Here is a 24,675-nt window from a genome sequence, read left to right on the forward strand (position 1 = left end):
GTCAGCCGACCCTGCGCTCTAGCTACCCCGGTGCTGGTCTGGCCGGAAGAGGCCTGTGGCCCTACTCAGGCCGGTTTTCTGCTTCCCTAACTAATGTAGTCTCAGTTCCTGCACGCAATTGGATTGGAGCAGAAGCTGTGTTCCACTCACCAGAAGTCTTAAGATCATGTGGCGGGTGTTGTGGGTAGCTGGCGAGTCTAAAAAAATCAAAAAAAAAAAAAAAAAAAGAAAAGAAAAAGAAAGAAAAGAAAAGCAAGAGAAAAAAAATGTAACTAGGAGATTCCTGGTACAGAGGAAGACCAGGCAATGGAGTTGAGACTTCTGCTGATTCAAACCACATGACTTCAAACAGCAGATGTGTTCTACTCATAGAAAGAAAATGGCTATATGGGCAAGAACTGCTAAATCAAGCAAGCAAACAAAAGGCAAAAATATCACAGCTATAACATTTAAATAGGTATCCATTAAATTTACAGCTGACTTCTTAGATACAGCAGAAACCCCGAGTGGGGAAAGTTACCCACATTAATAGAGTGATGAAGAAATCCTGACCTGGAATTCTATACTCAGTAGTCCCTCAAAATGAGGATGAAATACCCAATGTCAGGAACTGAGAAAATTTACCACCCTCAGACATACATTAAAAGCACTATGTAAAATTATACTAGTTCGAAAGTAAAGAACCAAGATGTCAGCATATCAAGGTGAATATTAATTAAACAGGAAAATACAAATAACCTGTCCTAAGCCAGGTGTGGTGGCACACACCTTTAATCTGAGAGCTTGGGAGGCAGAAGCAAGTTGAACTCTGTGAGTGTGAAGCCAGCTTGGGCTTCATAAGAAACCTACCTCAAATAACAAAACAAAGCAAAAACAAACAAAACCCTACCTTGTATGGTTTTTGTCAGTTTGACACAACCTAGATTCATCTGAGGAAGGAACCACAGTTGAGAAAATGCCTCCATCAGACTGACCTGTAGAAAAGCCTGTGGTGCATTTTCTTGATTGATGACTGATGTGGGAGGGCCTAGCCCACTGAGGGTGATGTCACCCCTGGAGAGTGATTCTGGGTGCTATAAGAAAGCAGGTGGAGCCAGCCATGAGGATAAAGCCAGTAAGCTGTGCTCCTCCATGGTCTCTGCTTCAGTTCCTGCCCTGAGTTCCTTTGATGATGGACTGTGCTGCAGAATTATAAACCAAATCCTTTCTTCTTCAAGTTGCTTTCAGTAAGCCACGTTTTATCACAGGAATAGGCAGCTAGCTAAGCCGTAACAACCATGTTCATAATTAATGTGCATTACACCAATTGTTGAGAGTTGGAAGGATACTGAGTGGGGTTAAAGTGCTCTATGGTATTCAGAATATGTGAGAAGGCAAAAGTTCTCATTTAGAGTAATCCAATCAGGCAGAGTATTGCTCTCGTGTCATCACTAATCATTAAAGTAACTGTGACAAAGGGCTGGAGAAATAACTCCGATGGTAAAATATGCATTATGCAAACAAGAGTGCCTGAGTTTGATGGTTGGGGCTCACGTAAACTGTAAACCGTGGCATTATAAGCTGGAAATGCCAGCACTGGTCATGCAGAGAAAGAGTCCCCGGGGCTGCCAGCTAACAGCTAGCCTAACTTGGGAGTTTCAGGTGAAACACTCTGTTCCCTAAAGCAGGATGGACGGCATCCTGGGGAATGATACTCAAGGTTGACCTCAGGGCTCATCTCTCACACACACACACATGCACACACACACATGCACACACATGCACGCACACATGCACACACACACACGTTTTTAACTACATTAACACTCTTCTATAATGAAGCTCTTCTCACATAGCACTGGCCAGATTTATAGCCATGTTTTCATTGAGGAACTGTTTGTTTCATTCTTTCCCAGTTGTTTTCTCTTCTGTGAGGTAAATTATGTTTACTGTCTTGCCCTTGCTTCCTAAGGCATCTAATATGCTTTCTATAATTTGTCTTCCTAATGAAGTTTGCTTCCTGTAATTTGTTTTTTGGCTACAGTTTAAGTCCCTCTCTCTAATATTTTCATTCCTCTCTCCCTTTCTGAGTCTGACCACGTGAGTTCTACACAGAGTCTGATCTTTCAGTCTGTCTGTCTCTCTTGTTTTTATGGAGCCACTTTGTACATCACGGGAAATGATATGGAGAGCTTTGATTCTCCCTTTGACTCCAGCCATTCAATGACCACTTCCTTCGCACCTGCTCTGTGTCAGGAAGGCTCTAAACACCCAGGTATGTCAGAAAGGGAAAAACTACTAGGCCTTATTTCCCAGGCCGTGGCACACACTAACAACATGAATTAGTACGTTACATGATATGTTCCAGGATGATGTGTAATATAAGTGGGAAAGGTCAGGGGAACTGGAAAGTGTGGGAAGGTTGTGATTTTTTTTTCTTTTTTTTTAATAATGGTGAGAGTTAAGGGTTTCCGAGAAAGTGACATTTACATTACTTCAAAGAATCTGAGGTGGTTGGCAATGTTGGCACTGTAGGTGCAAGAGCACTAACAGGCAACCAGCCTGGCAGGTTCAAGGTGGGTAAAACTGAACGGGAGCTGTAGGAAGTGAGAGTCAGTGGGGCTTAAACACCGCTGCTGTGTGACTTTGTCTTTCTTCTCTTGGGAGTGAGGCACCTCTGCGGAGTCCACTGAAAACTCACCTGTAGATGTGAACGTGAAGCAGCTAGACGGGTCTTCTAGGTCTCCGGGATGCAGAGGGACGGGCTCTCTGGAAACGTAAGGACAGTGTGCAGGTTAACTTTGCCCATTTGACTACACTGAGAAACACATAGGAGATGATGGAGGCATACAGCTGGGGCAGGGCATCTCTGGGGTTCCCAGAGATGATTGGACTGTGGAGGCTCTCCACGAGTGATGTTGAGGGAGGAGGAAGGGGAGGAGCCTAGTCATGGGAGGTAAGCCACTGGAGACTTGTCTGTGAGGATCCTCCCAGTATTCTCCCCACGTTCTATTTCCCTCTTTTCTATGTATAAACAGTTTTCTCTGTCACATACTCCTATGATGAGTTCTGTCCAAGCACATCCTGAAGCCCAAATAAAATCCTTTCCTCCCTTCTGTTCTTTCTTTCAGGCATAAGAGTTAGAGAGAAGCTAACGTACAGGCCAATGCAAACATTGTTTCCTGAAGCCTAGTACTGAGATATATGGACTAATGGAAGCCAATACAGGCACATGTAGCAGCTTGAAATATAAACTCAAGATGCCCAATCATAACTGTAAGTTGTTAAGGTTATCAAACACCTGTAGTGGGAAAGCCAAAATACATTGTAGTTTTTTATTCAGTACTCAAAAAGGGTTCCCCCCTCCCCCTTTAAGACAGGGTCTGTAGCCTAGGCTGCTCTACAGCTCCCTCAATGTAGCTGAGGATGACCTTGAACTTGTGACCTTCCTGCTCATTCCTGTTGAGTGCTGGGATTATAGGCAGGCAACCCCGGTCTACTCACTAAAATCATATTAATGGAATCTTGGTTAGAAATTTTAATTTTTGTATAATAAAAATTGTAAGTACAGATCATTTTCTCATATATCCTGTAAGTTGCTATTTGAACCACTCATTTAGGAATGAGGTAAGCAGCTGAGTGTGTTGGTACATACCTGTAACCCCTGCCCTTGGGAGGCTAAGGCAGGGGGAGCTGAGTTCTAGACCAGCCAGCACTATATGGCAAACAAGTGACCAGAAAGGAAACGGAAGAAACCAAAGAGAGTTAACAAGAACTCAGCATTAATAATGCAAGGTTACAGAACTCAGATCCAGTCAGATCAGTGGGTGGGAAGAGGCCTGGCCCTGCCCTGCAGTTCTCAGACTGACACTCTGAGTCCTCTGGGTAACTGAGCTTACAATTGGTGCTGGGACACAGGGATGGTACTAGCTTTTCTTCATTGCTGTTAAGTGCTTTAGTCATAGCCATCATTACCCATGGTACAAGTTAAAGAGATGACTGATGTAAATAAGCACTGGGGGTTACTCTGTCAGTTTTGTAGTAACTTTGAGTTACTAGAGAACAAAAGTGGTAAGGCTTAGTAAGAATGTAACTACAGCAAAGAAAAATGGTGTGGCGGCTTCCCAGATGGCGCCTCAGGGAAAACCGCTTGTTCTGAGTTCAGTCCCTGGTCAGACAGTGCAGGGAAAGAACTGGCTCCCACAGGTTGTTCTTCTGACCTCCACACATGTGCTCTGGTACATGCATGCACACACAATCACACACATCACAATAAACATGAAGATTTTTAAAGAAAAAAGTCTCAGTCTCAGAAAAGTGTACAGTGGAGTCCTGTCTTTAGACACCCCAGAAGAGGGCATCAGATCTCATTACAGATGGTTGTGAGCCATCATGTGGTTGCTGGGATTTGAACTCACAACCTTTGGAAGAACAGTCGGCGCTCTTAACCACTGAGCCATCTCTCCGGCCCTCAGTGACATTTTTAAAATAATAAAATAAGTATTGGCATTACTGAAAGAAACAGATTTTTCTAACCACAGAGAAACTCTACAGTGGAGCCTTTGCTACCTAGGGGAAGTAACTCTACCCTATGCCTGTGACTGCTTCCTCCCAGGCAGCTCAGTGTAAGGGCCCAGAGGCAGTACACAGCAGTGGCTACAAACATGTGCTCTGAAGCCACTAGGGCTCAAGTTCAGAGATTACAAGCTGAATGCCCTTGGCAAGTTGCTTACACAATATGATTTTCTTCATTTCTAGCTTAAAAAGAAGATAATAGCTCCCACATACATTAGATAAACAAAATGAGATAACTCTAAAGCAACTAGAAAAGAGGAGAGATAGAATTATAATATAGTTATTATTCATAGCTACAGTATAGTACTATATATCCAAGAAAATAGAAAATCAATAATTTCTGATTAGATGAAAAGAAAAACAGTTAGGAAGATTCAATTTATTGTATTGTGATCAAGACACAGAAACAGTATTTAAGATACTGCCTTGATTCATTCATTAAAAAGTATTTACTGAGTGGATTTTTGGTAGGCGTTGTGCACAAGTACTGAGCACACGGGGATGAAAAAGCTCATTCTTAACCTAGTCAGAGTTACTACTGCTGCCATGAAACACCATGACCAAAGCAACCTGGGGAGGAAAGGCGTTATTCAGCTTACCCTTCTACACCACAGTTCATCACCAAAGGAAGTCAGGACAGGAACTCAAACAAGGCAGAGACCTGGGGTAGGAGCTGATGCAGAGGCCACGAAGAGGTGTTGCTTACTGGCTTGCTTTCCCTGGCTTGCTCAGCCAGCTTCCTTATAGAAGCCAGTACCACCAGCCCAGGATTGACACAACCCACAATAGACTGGGCCTTGCCCCATCAATCACTAATCACCATGTGCCCCATAGGCTTGCCTAGCGGGAGCTTATGGAATCATCTTCTCAGTTGAGGCTCCATCCTCTCTGGCAACTCTAGCTTGTGTCAGGTTGGCAAAACTAGCCAGCACAATAACTAAAAGGTAAGCAGTTTCCACTATGCGATCATTTTCATATTCCCTCTTTTATTCATCTCTCATACAATACATCCCAACCACAGATTCCCTCCCTCCACCCCAGTCTCCACTCCCCACCTCCCTTCTCCCCTCATCCACTTCTCCTCCATTTCCCTTCAGAAAAGAGCAGGCCTCCCAGGGATATCAAATGAACATGACACAACCAGCCATTATTAGAATATCAGGGCTGGGTGAGGCAACCCAGTAGGAGAAAAAGGGTTCCAAGAACAGGTGAATGAGTCAAAGACACCCTCAATACTACTGTTAGCATTCTGTCTAAACTCCACCCAGCAGTTACCTGGCAACAGCCAGGTATGCTCCTCCCCACAGTTGCCTGGCAACAGCCAGGTATGCTCCTCCCCACAGTTGCCTGGCAACAGCCAGGTATGCTCCTCCCCACCGTTGCCTGGCAGCAGCCAGGTAGGCCTGACCCACTATAAAAGGGGCTGCTTGCCCTCCTCCACTTCTCTTGCTCTCTTGCCTCTTGCTCCCCCCTCTCCCCATTCCCTTCCCTCCTCTCTCCACGTGGTCATGGCTGGCCTCTACTTTTCTACTCTCTCCTTCTCTCTGCCTTTCTCTGCCTCTACTACCCTCTTAACTCCCTCCTCATGCCCTGAATAAACTATTCTGTGGCTGGTCCCTCAGAGGGAAGGGATGCCTTGGCATGGGCCCGCTAAGGCATCCCCTTTCCCTCATACCTCACTACACCCCCATAGAACATATTCTTAAACCTCTTCATTTTTTTATAAACACATCACCCATTGTTAGGAGTCCCACAAAAAACATTCTTATACTCTTAAGAAAGATATAAAGATGGTTTATATTTTTATGGGTCATGAAAACAAAAAAGATTTAAGGATTTTCTATACGTTATTCTATAAGCACACATTATAATTTTATGCAACTGAAGAGTCAGGACTGAAATCTGCTTGCTTATATATTCCAAGGGCCTAGGACAGCACATTTGGTACAGTACAGAGTTCATGGCTTTAAGGCAGAGAACTAAACAAAACGGACATTTTATAAGCAGGGGCAGGCAGTGAAGCCATTTCTCACCTGCTCAGAGTCTCACTGGATTTGCTGCCTTCAGTGGACTCCCTCAAGGAGTTGTTGCTCCTGTTGGTAAGAGAAGAGCAGGGATTAAAGATACAATGTTAGAAAGCTGGGCACAGTGGCCAGGCATCACAGCACTCAGAAGGCAGAGGCAAGCCAATCTCTGGGTGTTCCAGGCCACCTTGGCCTACATAGTGAGTTGTAGGTCAGCCAGGGCTACATAGTGAGACCCTGTCTTGAAAAACAAAACAACACAAAAACCACAAAAAAGATAGGTTGTTATTTTCTTATTGGTATAATAAAAGTCTGTAAGAGAAATAGTTTATTCTTTAGTGGAGGAGGGGCTGGGAATTGAACCGAGGGCTGTGTGTAAAAACAAGCTACACTGCAAGGACAATTTATTTTTATATTGATAGCTAGATGTATCATCAAGTGTTAGCTTTAGGATAAAATACATTTTCATTTGAGCACTAATTTTGGGCAGATATAGACAGAAAAGAATGAGGTTGACACTCTGGCTCTTCTGTGAGAGAATTCGAAGTCAAAAGACAGACAGCTGTGGGATGCCTTTCCGTAAAAGGCTCGCTGCCAAGTCTGACAACATGAATTTGATCCCTGGAGTGCCATGGAGAGACTAGACTCCTGCAGAGTGTCTTGTGGCACTTAGGGACTAAAGACAGCTTAGTATGTGCTTGCCTGTCATGTACAAAGCTCTGGCTTTGATCACAAACACCATATAAACTGGCAGTGGAGGCAGGAGGATCAGGAGTTATTCAAGATCACCCATTCCTGGATATACGTAAGATCCTGCCTCGCGATTTTAAAAAGGGGTGCTGGTAATGGTGGAACACTCTAGTTAGATTAGAGCACAGTACATCACAGGGTGTGGCTTAGGGTTATCGTTGCGGTGAGGAAACACCACGGCCAAAAGCAATCTGAAGGAAAGAGTTTATTTTGCTGATACTTTCACATCACAGTTCATCACTGAGGAAAGTCAGGGCAGGAACTCAAGGTAGAAACCTAGAGACAGGAACTGAAGCAGATTTCTGATAGAGAAATCCTGCTTAATGGCTCACTCCTTATGGCTTGCTCAGCCAGCTTTCTTAAACAACTCAGGACCACTTGCCTAGCAATGGTGCCACTGCCTGTGGGTTCAGCCTCCCACATCAATCATTCATCCTGAGAATACCACCTAGGCTTGCATTTCTTAACCGTAGTTTCCTCTCCTCAAGCGACTCTAGCTTGTATTATGTTGACTTAAACTAGCCACCACAGGCTAGTTACTAGAAGTCAGCTTTCGATGCCAGCCTGGGAGATCAGTGTTCATTGCAACAGGCAGTGATGAGACAGGGTTTTTAAAGCAAGGAGTTTTGTGTCCTCTCTGAATAATGACCATTAGACTTTTTTCTTTTGCTCACATTGCTCTCAGAAATTGTCCTTTTTAGAGTTTTTTTAGAATGTTGTAAGTTTTCTTCATTGTAATGATTTCATTTAGAATTCAGCTATTCAGTTGATGAACACAGGATCATCTTTAGCACAATCTTACATTGGTGCTGTTATAACTCCCTTCTGAACCACCTTTCAAAGTTACAGCAGACACTGTAAATACATGTAAATATAGAGAAAGTCCTTTGGTGTGGCATACCATACCCATAGCTCATATGGCTACAGATCAGAGCTTTTATCTGGATGCTGAACATCCTCCTAACCCCCTGAGTTAAATGAAGAATTAAGGCTGGGTCCCCACATTGGAACCACTGGAAGGCAGTGGGCCCTTCAGGAGGTGGGGCCTTGTGTCACCATGAGTGATATCCAAGGGGACTTGTCTCTCTTGCTTCTCAGCAGTGAGGTGTGCAGCCTGCCTCAGAGTCTTACACAGCTTTACCACTGCTATCTGACACCTTCAACAGGGTCCCAAAGCAGTGGGTGTGCCTGACCGTGGATTGGAACCTCGGGGATGTGGGGAACATCAACTTTTGTTCTTGTTAAGTTCCCTCAGGCAGTGTGCTATAATGACAGAAGGCTGAGGCTCACAATCAGCAAGATTTAAAATAGGCAAAGAAGAGAAGAAAATGCTTTCAATTCACTTCGAGAACCTGGAAGTCCCTTTCAGAGTTAAGCCATGGAACAGCTTCCCTTCTCTGAAGCCAATACGCACATCAAGCTCCATGGAAACCGCAGTCCTGCACAACGGCTCAGCCTGAGTCTGATATTCTTACCTGTGGCAGAGCTCTGCTCTCAGACTTGACTCGGTGATGCAGTCTCTTACTCTGTCTTCTCTGTGGAGACAGACAACTCAGTTAACTGAGTTAAACACATGTGCATCTCAGGATTCATCTTTTAGAAACAATCAACTACTCACTGATGCTTAATTTTTCTTTCGGCTACCTACCCATCACTGTATTTAAGCAATCCAAGCAAACCTACCAAGAGCCAGCTAGCTCTGGATTTCAACTCAGACAACGCTTTCTTTCATGAGTTTGTTTTTGGTGTGTAGTTTTTTGTTGTTTTAACAGGTTGGAGCAGTATAGAACTTGCTGGCCTGGAACTCACAATGTAAACCAGGCTGGCGACAATCCTCCTGCCTCTGCTCCATAAGTGCTAGGATTCCAGGCGTGCACCACTACACAGGCTTTCTTGCAGGCATTCTTCAGCATTAGGGAGAAGTCAGACTTTAGTGACAGGGCCATTTGGGGGATTACAGAAAATTCACTGGAATTATCACCAGATACATTTGTTTGATGTAGTCCCAAGTTCAAGGCCACTGGGGACAGCAGTAATGGAAACTGACTGGGGAAGCTATGGTAACCCTCTGCATCATTAGTGCTCAGGACCAGACTTGTGACACTGGCTTGGTTTCATATGAGAAAGGTCAGCCTATGCCGATATTTACTCAGCAGTCAATTTCACCTTACAACACTGCCCATGCACAGAGGGCCTGTTAGAGTACAAGAAATGTGAGAGTGATCGGCATGGCATGGTAGCACATGCACGCTTATAATCCTAACACTCTGAATGTTGAGGCAGGAGGATCAAGCGTTCAAAGCCAGCCTGGGGTAAGACTGTTTAAAAACAAAACAAAACAAAACAAAACAAAACAAAACAAAACAAAACAAAACAAAAATACAGTATGTGGTAGTACACCCTTTAATCCCAGCACTCAGGAGGCAGAGGCAGGCAGGTAACCAGGTTTACACAGTGAATTCCAGCACAGCCAGGGCTACACAGTGACCCTGCCTCATTCCCCCTCACACACAAAAAAGGACGTGTTCTGCAAGTCAAGGATTCTTTGCTGGACTAGCCAACAGCACATTTCTGCCATTGTGTGCCAGAGGTAATGCAGTGTCATGATATCTAAGTGATATATTACTAATGCTGACGTGTGCGTTATTATTACAGCAGTCATATACCAGTCCAGCTAGTGTCAGCGTTTAGATTAAACATCCATGTTCTCAGAATACCTTAAGGAACTGGAAATGAGTTACAGGGATACTCAGAAACTTTTACCTTCATGTATTGCCTTATAAACACATTAATATTACAAAAATTAGATTAATACCAACATGGATACCATGTTAAATGTTTAATATGAGTTTATCTAAATAACTATTTCAGAGCACTTGGAAAGCACATAGGAATTTCACTCATCTCTGTAGATATAGGTGGGGGGGCTGCTGAGCTGACTCAATCTGTTTTGGATGACATTTTTTTTTTACAGATTTATTTATTTATTATTATACATAAGTACACTGTAGCTGTCTTCAGACACACCAGAAGGGGGAGTCAGATCTCATTACANGTGGTTGCGAGCCACCATGTGGTTGCTGGGATTTGAACTCAGGACCTTCAGAAGAGCAGTCAGTGCTCTTACCAGCTGAGCCATCTTGCCAGCTCTGGATGAGACTTATTAATTTGATATAAGCCATTGTCAAGATCAGCCAGAGACCTGGGCTTTTCTTATTAGCTTATGCCTTGAATGTTCCTAGTTCCCAGTGCTACATAGTTCTAGTTTTGCAATAGACTGTGTGTTGTTGCACACAAATCAGCCCTTTGGGATTTGTTTCTTTTGCTTGTAAGATGGGACAAATACATGCTATCCCACCTTGTACTGTCATGTTTTTTCACCATGCCTCAGAGAGACAAAAGGTGACCAGCCATGTGAGATCTCAGGTGGAGCAGCCATAGGCCATTTCCCCAGGCAGGAGATTAGAAAGGCAACTAAAGCTGAGGGCAGACAGAGTATTGGAAGGGCCCACTAGCCATGGGAGGTTAGAAGCGCCCAGTGTGTGTGCTAGCGAGTGCCCGTCTTTCACCCACTGATCTGAGGGGCTCTGGGTGGAGCTGGGAGCACAGTCTGCCTGAGCTTAAACCGCAGTAGCAAAACCTATGAGCAACACCACCTACTCACAGTGTGTGATTCTCAAGTAAGATTGTGGATGTGAAATCTCTTGGGAATCTTAAGTTACTACAAATTAACACTGACTAACACTGTGCACTGATCACTTTCTGGACTGAATGAGCACTCTTTCTTTTGCTCCAGGGGGCTGGCCTTTTTGCTTTTGCCTAATCTCTCCACCTTCATGCTGGTTCAAAGTTATTTAACCCTTGACCTTCCAAAGGAGCATGTGGACCACTTAATGGTGGCACACTCCTGGGAGGAGCTTTGCCATTGTGAGCATGCAGTCATAGAGAGTCACCTACAGTGCTCCAAGAGATGGAGTCCTTCCATCCTCCTCAGTCTTGCTCAGGGGCATGGCCGGCTCCTCATTGATCACGGTTCTCAACTCCTGCAGGAGCTGCTTCAGGTCCCTCGTTGGGTCCTCCTTCGGTGTGTTGGTTTTTATAGAGTGCTGAGTAAAGCAATGCACACATCAGTACATTATATTCTTTTATAGACAGACATTATGGAAAAGCAGAATAAATGATGGTTTAACTGCAGCGCACAGGTCCATTCCAACTACCAGTCATTTGGCTAGCACCCAGCTTTTATTTCAATACGATTTGCAGTAGTTCTGATGATCCTGTTGCTATTTCAAAGATAGAGCTTTTAAAAGTAAAAGGTTGATCATTGGAACTGATGTATAGAACAAGTCTTTCTTTTTTAAGAGTTAGAGCTGGCTATCAATTATAAGGAATTTGTACATCTTCAGAGAAAGCCTGAATTTATATTGTCCATATTTTTCTTGTGTTTTGAAAGTATAGCCGGGTGGTGGTGGCACACACCTTTAATCCCAGCACTTGGGAGGCAGAGGCAGGCAGATTTCTGAGTTCAAGGCCAGCCTGGTCTACAATGTGAGTTCCAGGACAGCCAGGGCTACACAGAGAAACCCTGTCTCAAAAAACAGAAACAGAAACAAAAACTAAAACAAAAACAAAAACAAAAAAAAAGAAAGTATAAAAAGTTCTGCATAGAATGTCTAAAAATTAATATTTTTGTTACCATCAATCCCAATGATTATTTCATTTTGTCTTTTCTAAGAAAATAATTAATAGTAAAGAGCTTTTTTCAGTCTGGATTCTCATTGCAATGTTCATGATAAACATGACTTTGAAGGTGACGTTTCCCATTCATTTTATAATTACATGACTGGTTACTAACATGAGACAGGAAGCTGGTTGTCGACTGGGAGGATGGTATGTTAGAATGAGACCGAGTCACAGATGCTGGCTGGAGAAGGCGAGGTTTCACTGAAGAATTAGAGGTGTATCCGGGGCCCTGAAGTTCCTACAAATAATGCAGATGTGAGCAAAGTAATGCCAACTTACAGCTACAAAGAATTATGAAATCAAAATTATTTTTTTAACTTCACAGGCAAACCTATTATTAAAACTTTAAAATAATGATCAACTTAAACTATACTTCTGAAAAATATCCACATTTCAGTATAAAAGCACCCTTTTTAAGAAGAGATGTTTCACTGTCACGTAGATTATTCCAAAAAACGAGCTAAACATTGATCCTTTGGGTCTTTGAGTTCATTCAGCCTCTGAGTGTGTAAAACTCTCCCCTTGGGTACTCAAGGCAGGCGCTGGGGGGCACTGTTCTACTTGCTTAGTGTCAAGTAGGTCTAAACTGGAATGCTTCCATGTTATCTTAAATCACAAGGTGGACACACTGAGAAGTAACACCACCACAGACTTCAGAGGCAGATACTGTGGAAACTATCGTTAAATATAAGATATGCAGGGACCTGAGAGTTGGCTCAGATGGTAAAGGGCTTGTGTGCAAGCATAAGGACTTGAACTCCCGTACTCCCGCAACGCCAAATGAGTCAAACGTCTGTCACCCTGTGTAGAGAGGTGGAGAGGCAAGGATCCTGGGGCCTTGCTGGCCAGCCTGTCTGACCTAGTCAGTGAGTGCCAGGCTCAGTGAGAGATCCTGCTGGGAAGTGACTGGGGAAGGAGCCTGACACGGACCTCTAGCCTCTACAGTGATCACTTAAAAACACGCAAATATGAATCCCTCCCCCCTCTCTCTCACACACACAGAATGTATGTAAAGAAAATATCAGAGCATATCAAGCATAGGCATTGTTTCTGCTTAAACATGTATTATGAAAACACCCTTACTTTTACATCCAAAGTGTGCTGAAGTTTTAGACGCACCGATTCCTGTTCCTGGCGCTGTATTATGTCTTGACACTCTGCAAACTGCAAAGATGCCTACAATCGAGCAACCACAAGTGGTTTATCCCCCATTCTTTAGGCACTTTTAATTCATTAACCTGTAATATAGTTTTCAGCTCTTCAAGGAAAACCATCTACCCCAGCACACTGTATTCTAGTGATCCATGTATCTGTCCCATTCAGTCATGTGGTCTATTTTATCCAGTGTACACACAGCATATATGCAGTAATTAGTATGAGTGAATGAATGAAGGGTGAGATGAGCAAAAAGCTTTATTAAAGCATAAAATTTATATCTGGGCTGAGAGGTGTAGGACATAGGAGGTGAAGGCAGAAAGATCAGTATTTCAATGTCACCCTGGGCTATATATAGATAGTAAGTTTGGGGCCACACTAAAAAATCCAAAACTCCTCCTGAGTTCAGAATAGCATGTTTTAGGAAACATGGCTGGCACAGTCAGATCATGGAGTATTTTATCTAACCACAAAGGTCTAGATTCTTAGGAATTAGGGATTGGTTTTGATACCTTTAGGTTTTTCGGGGTTTCTAAGTAACAGGAAGACAGATTTATCCCCGTGTAACAATGATAAACAGTGCCAGGCCCTTCTCCTTTCTTCTGTCTTCTACCCAACCTTTCCAGACCCAGCAAGGCATCAGATATTAGCACTATCATTTTATTAACATTTAAGAGACTGTATTGCACCTAAAGTGTAGATCACTTTTGACAGTAGGCCTGATACTCACAGAGGCATGTTTACTCAGGTGAGTAAAGCTAGCAAGGGCAGATTACATGTACTGCTCCTATGACTGTGTTACCTTGGTAACTGCAGAGAGAATATCTTGTGTACCAACCACTGAATGGATGCATCACCTGTCAATTAAAAAGCCTATGGCCTATGGCTTATGGAAATAGAAAATGGGAAATTTGGGAGGAGAAAGAATTCTGGGATAAAGCCAAGTGGGAGTTCCCCCCACCCTGGGGAAGATGTGAGGAGACAGACACATGGTACCTGAGCACAGGTAACCAAGCAAGTGGCAGAAAGTAGACTAAAAGAAATAGGTTATCTTGTTATGATTCTAGTCAGAGAAGAGTCTAGCCATATGGCCAAGGTATTTGTAAATATACTTTGAGTTTGAGCCTTATTTCTGGGAACATGGAACTGGGAGGAAGAATCAGACCTCAACTTCAACAGAAAATGCTCATTTTGGGGGGAAGGACTATGCTATTATGACTTGAGTCAAAAATGTTTCCCACAGGCTGTGGAAGCTTTAGGAAGTGGGGCCCAGCAGACAAAAAGCTCCATAGAGCAGCAGTTCTCACCCTTTAGGGGCTGAATGAATGACCCTTTCACAGGAGTCACCTAAGATCATCAAAAATATCAGATATTTACATCTATTATTCATAATGTAGCAAAATTACAGTTATGAAGTGGCAACAAAAGTAATATTATGGTTATGGGTCACTACAACATGAGGAGCTGCATTAAAAGGTCACAGTATTAGGGAGTTTGAGAACCACAGCCCTAGAGACAGGCTTTTCTTTACCCTGGTACCTTTTCTTCACTTGGCTCCATGATATGTCATGATGATACCATTCTTCCTACTACTGTGAGTCCCACAGCAACCTTCCTTATATGATGTACTGAGAGAAACATGAAATCAAGACTGAAAACAAGCCAATTCCTGTCCCTCCCAGGCAACAGCCACACAGAGGTACTGACTACCTATGCAATGGCTGATCTCTAAATGTCTCCTCAGTGACAGCCTGCCTCTGTGCTGTAAGACTGAGATATGATGCAAGTTGATGGTACAGAACTTCCACTGAGAACTATCCTACCGAGCTGTTGTCCTGGTGCTAATTCCCACATCACCTCAGCTAATAAACTACCTTGTCAAGAGCGACTTCCATGTTGGCAACCTTCTCCTTCAAGCGTCGTTCCTGAGACCGTAGCACTTCTAACTCCCCAGCCATCTTGTTTTTTTCTGTTGCTACGGTACTCAACTCCTGGCTGAGCTTACTCTTCTCTTCTTTCAAAAAGTGTCTCTCCTACAGTTATGGAAGAGAAAGAATCAGGAATAATTGCTGATAAAAGTGTGATAAGTGCTGAAGTCTAAGACTTCTGACAAAGGACTCTGATACATTTTCATCTCTACTAGTATCACTTCTTAGGTCCTCAGATCTTTGATAACATCTACAAAATATGAAGCAGCCATGCATTGTGAAAAGCAGAATTTTGATCTGTAGTAGAGCTTCAGGCTAGGGATGGTGATTCATCCTGAAGTTCTTTTATTGTTCAAGATTATTTTGGCTATCCTGGGTGTTTTGTTTTTCCATATGAAGTTGAGAATTGTTCTTTCAAGGTCTATAAAAAATTGTGTTGGAATTTTGATAGGGATTGTATTGAATCTGTAGATTGCTTTTGGTAGGATGGCCATTTTCACTATGTTAATCCTACCTATCCATGAGCATAGGAGATCTTTCCATCTTCTGAGATCATCTTCAATTTCTTTCTTCAGGGACTGGAAGTTCTTGTCACTTATTTGGTTAAAGCAATAGTGATAAAAAAAACTCCATGGATTGGTACAGAAACAGACATATTGTTCAATGGAGTCAAATCGAAGACCCCAAAATAAAGCCACATACCTATGGATACTTGATTTTTGATAAAGAAGCCAAAACCAAAAAATGAAAAAAAAATGAAAGCATCTTCAACAAATGGTGCTGACTAACTGGATAGCTTCATGTAGAAAAATGAAAATAGATCCATACTTATTACCCTGCGCAAAACTTAAGTCCAAGTGGATAAAGGATCTGAACATAAAACCAGGCATACTAAATCTCATGGAAGAGAAAGTGGGAAATACCGTTGAATGAATTGGTACAGGAGACAATATCCTGAACTCCAGTGGCTCAGGCTCTATGACTAATAATTGATAACTGGGACCTCATGAAACTGCAAAGCTTCTGTAAGGCAAAGGACATTGTCAATAGGACAAATTGGCAGCCTCAGATGGGGAAAGGATCTTCACCAACCCTACATCTGACAGAGGGCTAATATCCAAAATTTATAAAGGACTCAAGAAGTTAGACATCAACAACCCAAATAACCCAATTTAAAAATGGGGTACAGAGCTAAACAGAAAATTCTCAACAGAGGAATCTTGAATGGCCAAGAAAGCTTAAAGAAATGTTCAAAGTCCTTAGTCATCAGGGAAAATGCAAATCAAAACATCTCTGAGGTTCTGTCTTACACCCATCAGAATGGCTAAGATCAAAACCTCAAGAGATAGCACATGCTGGAGAAGATTGTGGAGCAAAGGGAACACCTTTTCATTGCTGGTGGGAGGGCAAACTTGTATAACTACTTTGGGAATCAATTTGGCATTTTCTCAGAAAATTGGAAATAGTTATACTTCAAGATCCAGCTATACCACTCCTGGGCATATAGCCAAAAGATGCTCCAACATTCCACAAAGACACTAGCTCAACTACATTGATAGCAGTTTTATGTATAATACCCAGAAACTTGAAGCAATGTAGATGTCACTCAACTGAAGAATAGATAAAGAAAAATGTGGTACAGCTATACAATGGAATACTATTCAGCTATTAAAAACAAAGACATCATGAATTTTGCAGGTAAATGGATGGAACTTGAGAATATCATCCTGAGTGAGGTAACCCAGTCACAAAGGACATACATGGTATGTATTCACTTGTAAGTGGATATTAGCCATAAAATACAGGTACCATGCTAAACTCCACAGAACCAAAGGAGCTAAACAAGAAGGAAGGCCCAAGTGAGGAATCCTGAATCTCACTTAGAAGGGGGAATAAAATAGTCATAAAAGGCAGATGGAGAAAGGGCACTGAGGGGGGGGATCGGAAAGGGAGTAGGGGGTTCAGGATCAGGTATGAGAAAGAACAGGAGAGATGACTAGGTGGCCATGGGTATGAATAGAAATCTGCAACTGACTGGGGTGAGGAGGTGAGGGGCATCTTTAGGTAGAGATAGAGACCTGGGATAAGGGAGGCTCCCAAGAATCATGGGGGTGACCTTAACTGTGACTCACTACACTGGGGATATGGAACCTGAAGAGGCCACCTCCTATAGTCAGGCAAGAACCCCAGTGGAGCAATAAGAGATACCAACTCACCTACAAGACTTTCAACTCAAAATTTATCCTGTCTATAAGAAATACAAACATGGAGGACTGAGGGAACAGCCAACCAATAACTGGCCAAACTTGAGGCCCATCCCATGGGCAAGCACCAATCCTTAACACTATTAATGATACTTTGTTATGCTTGCAGACAGCATGTTGACCTCTGAGAGGCTCCACCCAGCATCTGACTCAGACGATACAGGGAAAGCCAAACACTGGATGGAGTTTGAGGACTCTTATGGAAGAATAACAGGAAAGATTGTGGGCCCTGAAGGGGACAGGAACTCCAAAGGAAGACCAACAGAGTCAACTAACGTGGACCCTTGAAGTTCTCAGAGTCTGAACCAGCAACCAAAGAGCATACACAGGTTGGACCTAGGCCTCTCACACATATGTAGCAGATGTGCAGCTTGTTCTTCATGTGGTTCCCTAACAACTGTAGCAAGGGCTATCCCAAAAGCTGTTGCCTGTATGATATGATTGTCTACCTGGGATGCCTCGTCTGGCCTCAGTGGGAGAGGATGTGCCTAGCCTTGAAGAGACTTGAAGTGCCAGGGTTGAGGGACACCCGGAAGGGGGGGCACCTGCTCAGAGAAGAAGGGGATGGGGGATGGGGAAAGAGGAAAGGACTGTGGAAGGGGTGGCTGGGAGGGGGACAGTGAGTGGGATGTAAAGAGAATAAATAAAACAAAATTAAATTTAAAAAATAGAATTTTGGTGCAGTAGGATTGAATAACAGTATACTAAATTTTACTGAGATTTACTTTAAACAATAACATAGTTAAAGAAGATGCATTTATTTGAAAGTCTCAAGAGTTTCAATTTTGCTCATGGTTGAACATTTCTTTCACCAATGTCTACTGTAGGTTGTATGAGAGAAACAGACAGGACAGACAGATCTAGTTCTCGAGCTACCTGTCAGGACAGTAGTGCAAATAAAATAGCTGATATAATATGGTTGGTATTAAACAAAAAACTTTCCAAATTAGTTTTCTCCTTTAGAAAAGTACCATGGAACGAATACAAAGAGTGGCTAATTGTTAACATGAAACATGGGCACCACATTATCTAGTCTGCTTTTTTGTATTTTTTTTTTTTCATAATCATTGTGTTTGCTACAAATACATCAGAAAGTGTTGTCGTGACACAGTGTGTGTGTGTGTCCCCACCCCTTCCACTTGCATGGGCGGGGACATCCGTAGACTGGAAGTTAGGTTTGTTTTGCCAGTCTCCTCTTGTTTTGTCTGAGCTCTCTGAGCTGTTTCAGGTGGAGGCAGGCATGGGTTGACATTAAGCAGTAATGCACAAATCCCTAAGTACCATCAACTGGGAGAAGCACTACTTCAGATTCCCAGAAGGAAGGAATAAAGAGAAAGAGAAAAGAATATGTCCAGGAAAATGGGAAAGAACAGAAAAAGGAAATCCAATAGGTACATACGATAAGGGGTATACCAATATATGTACATTCTAAAGGATCCCCAGGGCTCACTGTGGGTGATCAGCTGCTAGTAATTAATTTAGTTACACTGATTATTTTTACTTATGCCATTTCTTTTGCACGTTCATTGCATTCAGTTCTGTTATAATATAAAAATGTAAATTCGCTTCAAACTGTCATCAGAGAACATTTGAACATAACACAAATTTCATGTCTGCTTCTGAACATTTTCAGTCAATGACTGTGAGAACTCTATGTGACTAGTCAGAGCTGTGCAGGAATACACAAAAAGCCTACCTACACAGACACTCTTCAAAGGCATGTGTCAGCTACCCCACTTTATGCTGGATTGTGAGCCACATTAGGTCTTCTATTCCTTCACAATAATGGACAGTTTCATGAACAAAATCCAGTTTTCTTTTCAAGATAAAAGACCACGCATACATGTACTAGTACATATACATTTCATTTTCTTACCTGGGAACTAAACCAGGCCTCTGCACTTGCCAGGCAAGCAGGCAAGTGCTCTCTCATTAAGCTCTCCCCAGCTGCTGCAGCACTGAAAAGCCCAGCCTATGGAAAGCTGTGTCCCTGTCCTCAGGCTCCTACCTCTCAGTGTAGTCTGTAGATCTCACTGCTCATCTAAGCCCTGTAGAGTTTAGTACACAACTCTTTACAACATAGTTTAAGGAAGACATTAGAGCTGCATTGATTATATTTGTTTATAAATGCAAACAAACTATAATCCTGCCACTACTAGGAATGGCCTTTGACTGTCCCTGAATTTGACACTAGCTATTCTTTAGGATCCTGGAGGTGACTCAGCAGTTTAGAACTTGTTGCTATTGCAGAGGACCCAGGTGTGGTTCACAGCGTCCACATGGTAGCTCACAGCTATTCATAACTCCAGTGCCAGGGTATCTGACACATCTTCTGTCTGCACACATATGGAATGCATGTGGTACATACACACATATATACGTGTGTGTGTGTGTGTGTGTGTGTATGTGTGTATATATATATATATATATATATATACATATGTACACATATATGCAGGCAAAACAGTCATACACATAAACTAAAAACCCTAAAAATTAAATTAAATTTAAAAATTCCTCATGCAAGACTCCTTTGGAATTTTTCCCTCAATCTCTCAATCAGAAATCTCTCCCCAACTGCACTTCCTGTGCTATGCCTTCTTCTGCCTTATGGTGTATTAACGAGTGTCTTAGTCAGGGTTTCTATTCCTACACAAACATCATGACTAAGAAGCAGTTTGGGGAGGAAAGGGTTTACTTGGCTTACACTTCTATACTGCTGTTCATCACTAAAAGGAAGTCAGGACTGGAACTCAAGCAGGTCAGGAAGCAGGAGCTGATGCAGAGGCCATGGAGGGATGGTCTTTACTGGCTTGCCTCCCCTGGCTTGCTCAGCCTGCTCTCTTATAGAACCCAAGACTACCAGCCCAGAGATGGCCCCACCCACAAGGGGCCTTTCCCCCTTGATCATTAATTGAGAAAATGCCTTACAGTTGGATCTCATGGAGGCATTTCCTCAACTGAAGCTCCTTTTTCTGTGATAAGTCCAGCTGTGTCAAGTTGACACAAAACTAGCCAGTACAATGAGCAAACGAGTGAGTGAATGAGTGAGCGAGTAACCATGCTGGTTTCTCAGGACAAAGACTCACCTTATTGGCACTTGTCACGGCCTCTTCTAAAAACTGCACCTTGCTCTGCAGGGCATCTATTTGACCTCTCTTGGCTGTGATTTGCTTCTGCATGCCCATTGCCACTTTCATAGCTGAGAGAAAGATGCAAGCTGTACATTTTGAAAGCCTACTGAAATTCTTGACAAGACAGCAAGTGAAAAGCACTAAGGTCCCTGGGAAGTGTCCATTAAATATCATGAAGTAAGGACTTTAGGGTTCACAGTATTGGGTTATATAACAACTGCAGCAAACACCCACAGATTCTCAACTAAGAAAAATATATATGCTGATGTTTTGTGGTCTCTTTGCTATTAGAATTAATTTCACTGACTATTGTTAGTTTCATGTTTTCATTGGTAATAATAATAAATTTATACACATATAGGAAGTAAACACATAAATAGTCATAGATGTTTAACCAAGATGATTTTTTTCAGAAACCCATGTTTTAAATATCATTTAAGGTATCTACTATTAACAGACTTTTAAAAGATTCCAGGGATGTCACAAGCCATTCCATTTCATTCTCAAAAGATATTGTCATATGCTAGAACTCACTACAGTCCCAGTAGTAAAAATACCATAGAATCATACAAATGATTGTTTTTGGAAAAAAATGAGACCATTTTTTAAAAAAGATTTATTTTATATTATATGGATGAGCTTTTTGCCTGCATGTATATATGTGCACATGTGTGCTTTGTGCCGCCTGTGAATGCCAGAAGAGGGAGTCAGAGCCCCAGGAACAGGAGTTAGAGATGACTGTGAGCTACCTATTTGAGTACTGGGAATTCAACCCTGGTCCTCTGGAAGAGTAACAGATATCCTAATCCACTGAGCTGTGTCCCCAGCATCTCCCCATGAGAATGTTCTAGCTAGATACACTCCACAGACTCTTTAGGGTGTGGTAAGCTAAGGAAACATTATGGTGAACCTGTCTTTACATAGAAATGTAAAGTCAGAAGACCCTATCTTTTATTACAAGTCAGTTGAGAAAATCTGTTTGAAACTAATGTTGCTTTGAGTCAGGCCTAGCTATAAATTAGAAGTTTAAAAGGAAAAGAAAAACATACTATCTGTTGAAAACAACCCATCAGAAAAATGCTAAGTCTGATTTTTTCATTAACAGCATCTGGTTCTTGCCAGGTGTGGTTCAGAATGCCTTTAACCCCAGCTTCCAGAAATAGAAACAGGAAGAGCAGGAGCTCAGAGTCAGCTCAGCTACACAGCAACTTTGAGGCCAATCTGGGCAAACAAAACAAACTGTGCTGTTGGACAAGCATAAATGAATCTCCTAATTAGAACAACAAACAGACAAAACAAAAAGAAACAAATAACCTCAGGGGCCAACAGATGTCTCAGGAGACAGCCAGCTCTAGAGTGTTGTCCTCTGACCTCAACACACACACACACAATTTTTTAACTTAAATAACAAAAAAAGATAGGGGCTAGGAGATGGCTTAGTTGGTAAATATTTGCTGTGGAAGTGTGAGGACCGAATCTTCACAGACACACACACACACACACACACCCATACCAAAACCTGGCATGGAGCAGCCACATGTAATCCTGTACTCTCTGGCTAGGCAATGTAGCAAAATCAGGACCTCCAGGTCAGCAAGCAAGAAAGACTCAAAAAATAAAGTAGAAAATAATGGAAGAAGACACCTGATGTTGACCTCTGACCTCTGCACACATACTTACATGCACACACATATTAAAGAAATCATAAAATACAAAAACTATGCTTAAGTTTGTATAGTCAGCTAATACAGATATACCCAGCATGGCAGAAGGCCCTGAGACGAGCAGCTGCTCTCACTGCCGAGCCTCACGGGCACTCTCGGGCACTGATGTGTGTGGACCAGTACGGCCATAAGCAGAAGGTATCAAGTGTTTTGTGAGATACAGACCCCTTGTCTAGAGGCCTTATTACCAATCTCATCTCATTTTTATCACAGAGAAGAAGTCAAGAGCTGCCAATTAGCCATTGGGCTACAGTTTATGTAGACACTGTACATGTAAAAATATGAGGTTTAATGAAAAATTTCTTGTATTTCTAGCTTTAAGAATAAGGAGAAACTTTGGGGATAGTATTTGAAATGTAAATGAAGAAAATATCTAATAAAAAATTAACAATAAGGAGAAACAGTGAGATTTGTTAAAAATTACTGAAATAGCCATAGAAAGAAAAAGTGATATGTCTTCAGATATATTAGGGACTAAAGCAATGTCAACCTCCCTTAAATCGGTAGAAACATGTTTGTGCCACCCAGCACCCACACGGAGGTGTGTCTTTCTCACATTGCAGGGCATTGTGAAGAGGTGCTACGCAGTATATCCAGGACTGTGTTTGAGACACTCTAGGCAATGGGTTTACAGACAGAGGGGCTGGAGCAGAGTGTACCGTGGCCATCGGAGCCTTCCATGGTCTTGAGCGTGTTCCTTGTTTGCTCCAGCTCCGACTGAGCCGACTTGAGCTGCATCTTCAGGCGGTTTGTGGTGCTCTCCATCTCCTCGCTTTTGTTCCGGAAGTTCCTCTTTAAGACTTCATAGTCCTCTACAGAACACAACGACAATGTCCTCAGTGACCGCGGCATCTCAGAGGCTGGAGACAAACTCACTCCAGACTTCCAAGGGTCTCATCTTCATCCCACCCTAAGATATATACTGTCTACATACTGAACCCAAGGCCTGCCTATACAGGCAAGTATTTTACTACCAAGTTATTCCATTTATCTATCTATCTATCTATCTATCTATCTATCTATCTATCTGTCTATCTCTCTCTAGTAACTATCAAAATACCTGGAACACAGTCAACATTCCAGCATTAATGATGGGAGAGACTCCCAGACCCCGCTCACAGCCAAGGAACGATTGGTAGTTGATGGCTGCCGGGGAAGACCTCGTTTTTTATGTTTTTCAGGGGTGTTGTAGGTTGCCTATGCTTCGGTGGATGGCCCTAAATCCATGCATATTTAAGCAACACTAATTAGAATTAGTGGGCTATAATAAATAATAGTAAGAGGACACGCAGTTGGGAGGGAGACGGGAGAGGGTCCCAGGGAGAGTAGAACACAAGTAGGAGGAATGGGTATGGCCAAATGCAGTGCATATGTGTGTCAACGTTTCAAAGACTTCTCTACTCTAAAAACACTTGCCACAAACTCATCCACTGTACATTCTATTTTCCTAAGAATATGATATAGACTTTTGAGGGGAAGACAAGGTCTTATGCAGTCAGGCGTGTCTCAAGCTTAATATATTGCTGAAAATAAGCATGACTCTCCTTGTCATGCATCACACTTGGCTACGATACAGATTTACATACACAAGTCCAGCCCTACATGTCCTCCGTGCTGCCTCATCTGACTGCCTCTGCCTTACTCTTTGCTCCCAAGCCTGCCTTTTCCCTAGCTTCTTTTTAGTTATTGCTATTATTGCTTCCTAATCCCACAAACTAAAAACCCAGAACAAATGGACCAGTCACTAATTCTACTGCAGCAACCTTCCGAATTATTCTTTGTTTTGCATGGGGGGTGGGTAGAGGGGTGTGTATGGTTTTGTTTGTTGTTGTTGTTTTGAGAAAGGATCTCACTATATAACTCTGGCTGCCCTGGAACTCACTGTGTAGATCAGGCTGGTCTTGAACTCAGAGATCCACCACCTCCAACCTCCCCACTGCTGGGTTTAAAGGTGTGCACAACCACACTGCCCAAAGGAGTCTCAATTCTTTGCTCTTCTCCCATTCTTGCTGCCACTGCCTCTGTTCCCTCATATGGATTTCTCCTGTTTTGCATAATTTCTATTTATACATGTCAGTTTATTAAACCTTTAATCAAAAAATTTGGCTCAAAGGATGCAAGGCTCCTATTTCCATAAAAACAAAGCAGTAAAGACAACCCCTTAGGAAGCCCAGCGTCTCAATACCTCGCCCCACTCTTTGGAACCGAGGACTGGATACAGGTAATGGTTAGTAAGCATCAAGAAGCAAGCTCCTCGCAGACAACTGTGAGAAGAAGTGGGGCGCAGAGCAGATCACATAACTGGAGCAGTGTGGCTCTCTGCATTTGTGGTGTGAGACCACACATTCTTCTTTTGTAAGTGTGTGGGTGCCCGTGTGGGACCTCACAGCATTTAGGAC

The 24,675-nt window shown here is 42.6% G+C and overlaps 1 protein-coding gene across 1 annotated transcript in view; it reads right to left on the bottom strand.

Moving 5' to 3' along the window:
• Ccdc158 (coiled-coil domain containing 158) overlaps positions 1-24,675 on the bottom strand; it is a 66,308-nt gene that overhangs the window by 8,251 nt on the left and 33,382 nt on the right. The window contains 9 exon segments of the mRNA XM_021162407.1: positions 2,681-2,748; positions 6,588-6,647; positions 8,804-8,863; positions 11,286-11,434; positions 12,184-12,309; positions 13,155-13,247; positions 15,101-15,259; positions 20,508-20,620; positions 22,936-23,088. Coding sequence (XP_021018066.1) covers positions 2,681-2,748; positions 6,588-6,647; positions 8,804-8,863; positions 11,286-11,434; positions 12,184-12,309; positions 13,155-13,247; positions 15,101-15,259; positions 20,508-20,620; positions 22,936-23,088 — 981 coding nt within the window.

Source organism: Mus caroli, chromosome 5 (assembly GCF_900094665.2).
Source record: "Mus caroli chromosome 5, CAROLI_EIJ_v1.1, whole genome shotgun sequence".
NCBI lineage: Eukaryota > Metazoa > Chordata > Mammalia > Rodentia > Muridae > Mus > Mus caroli.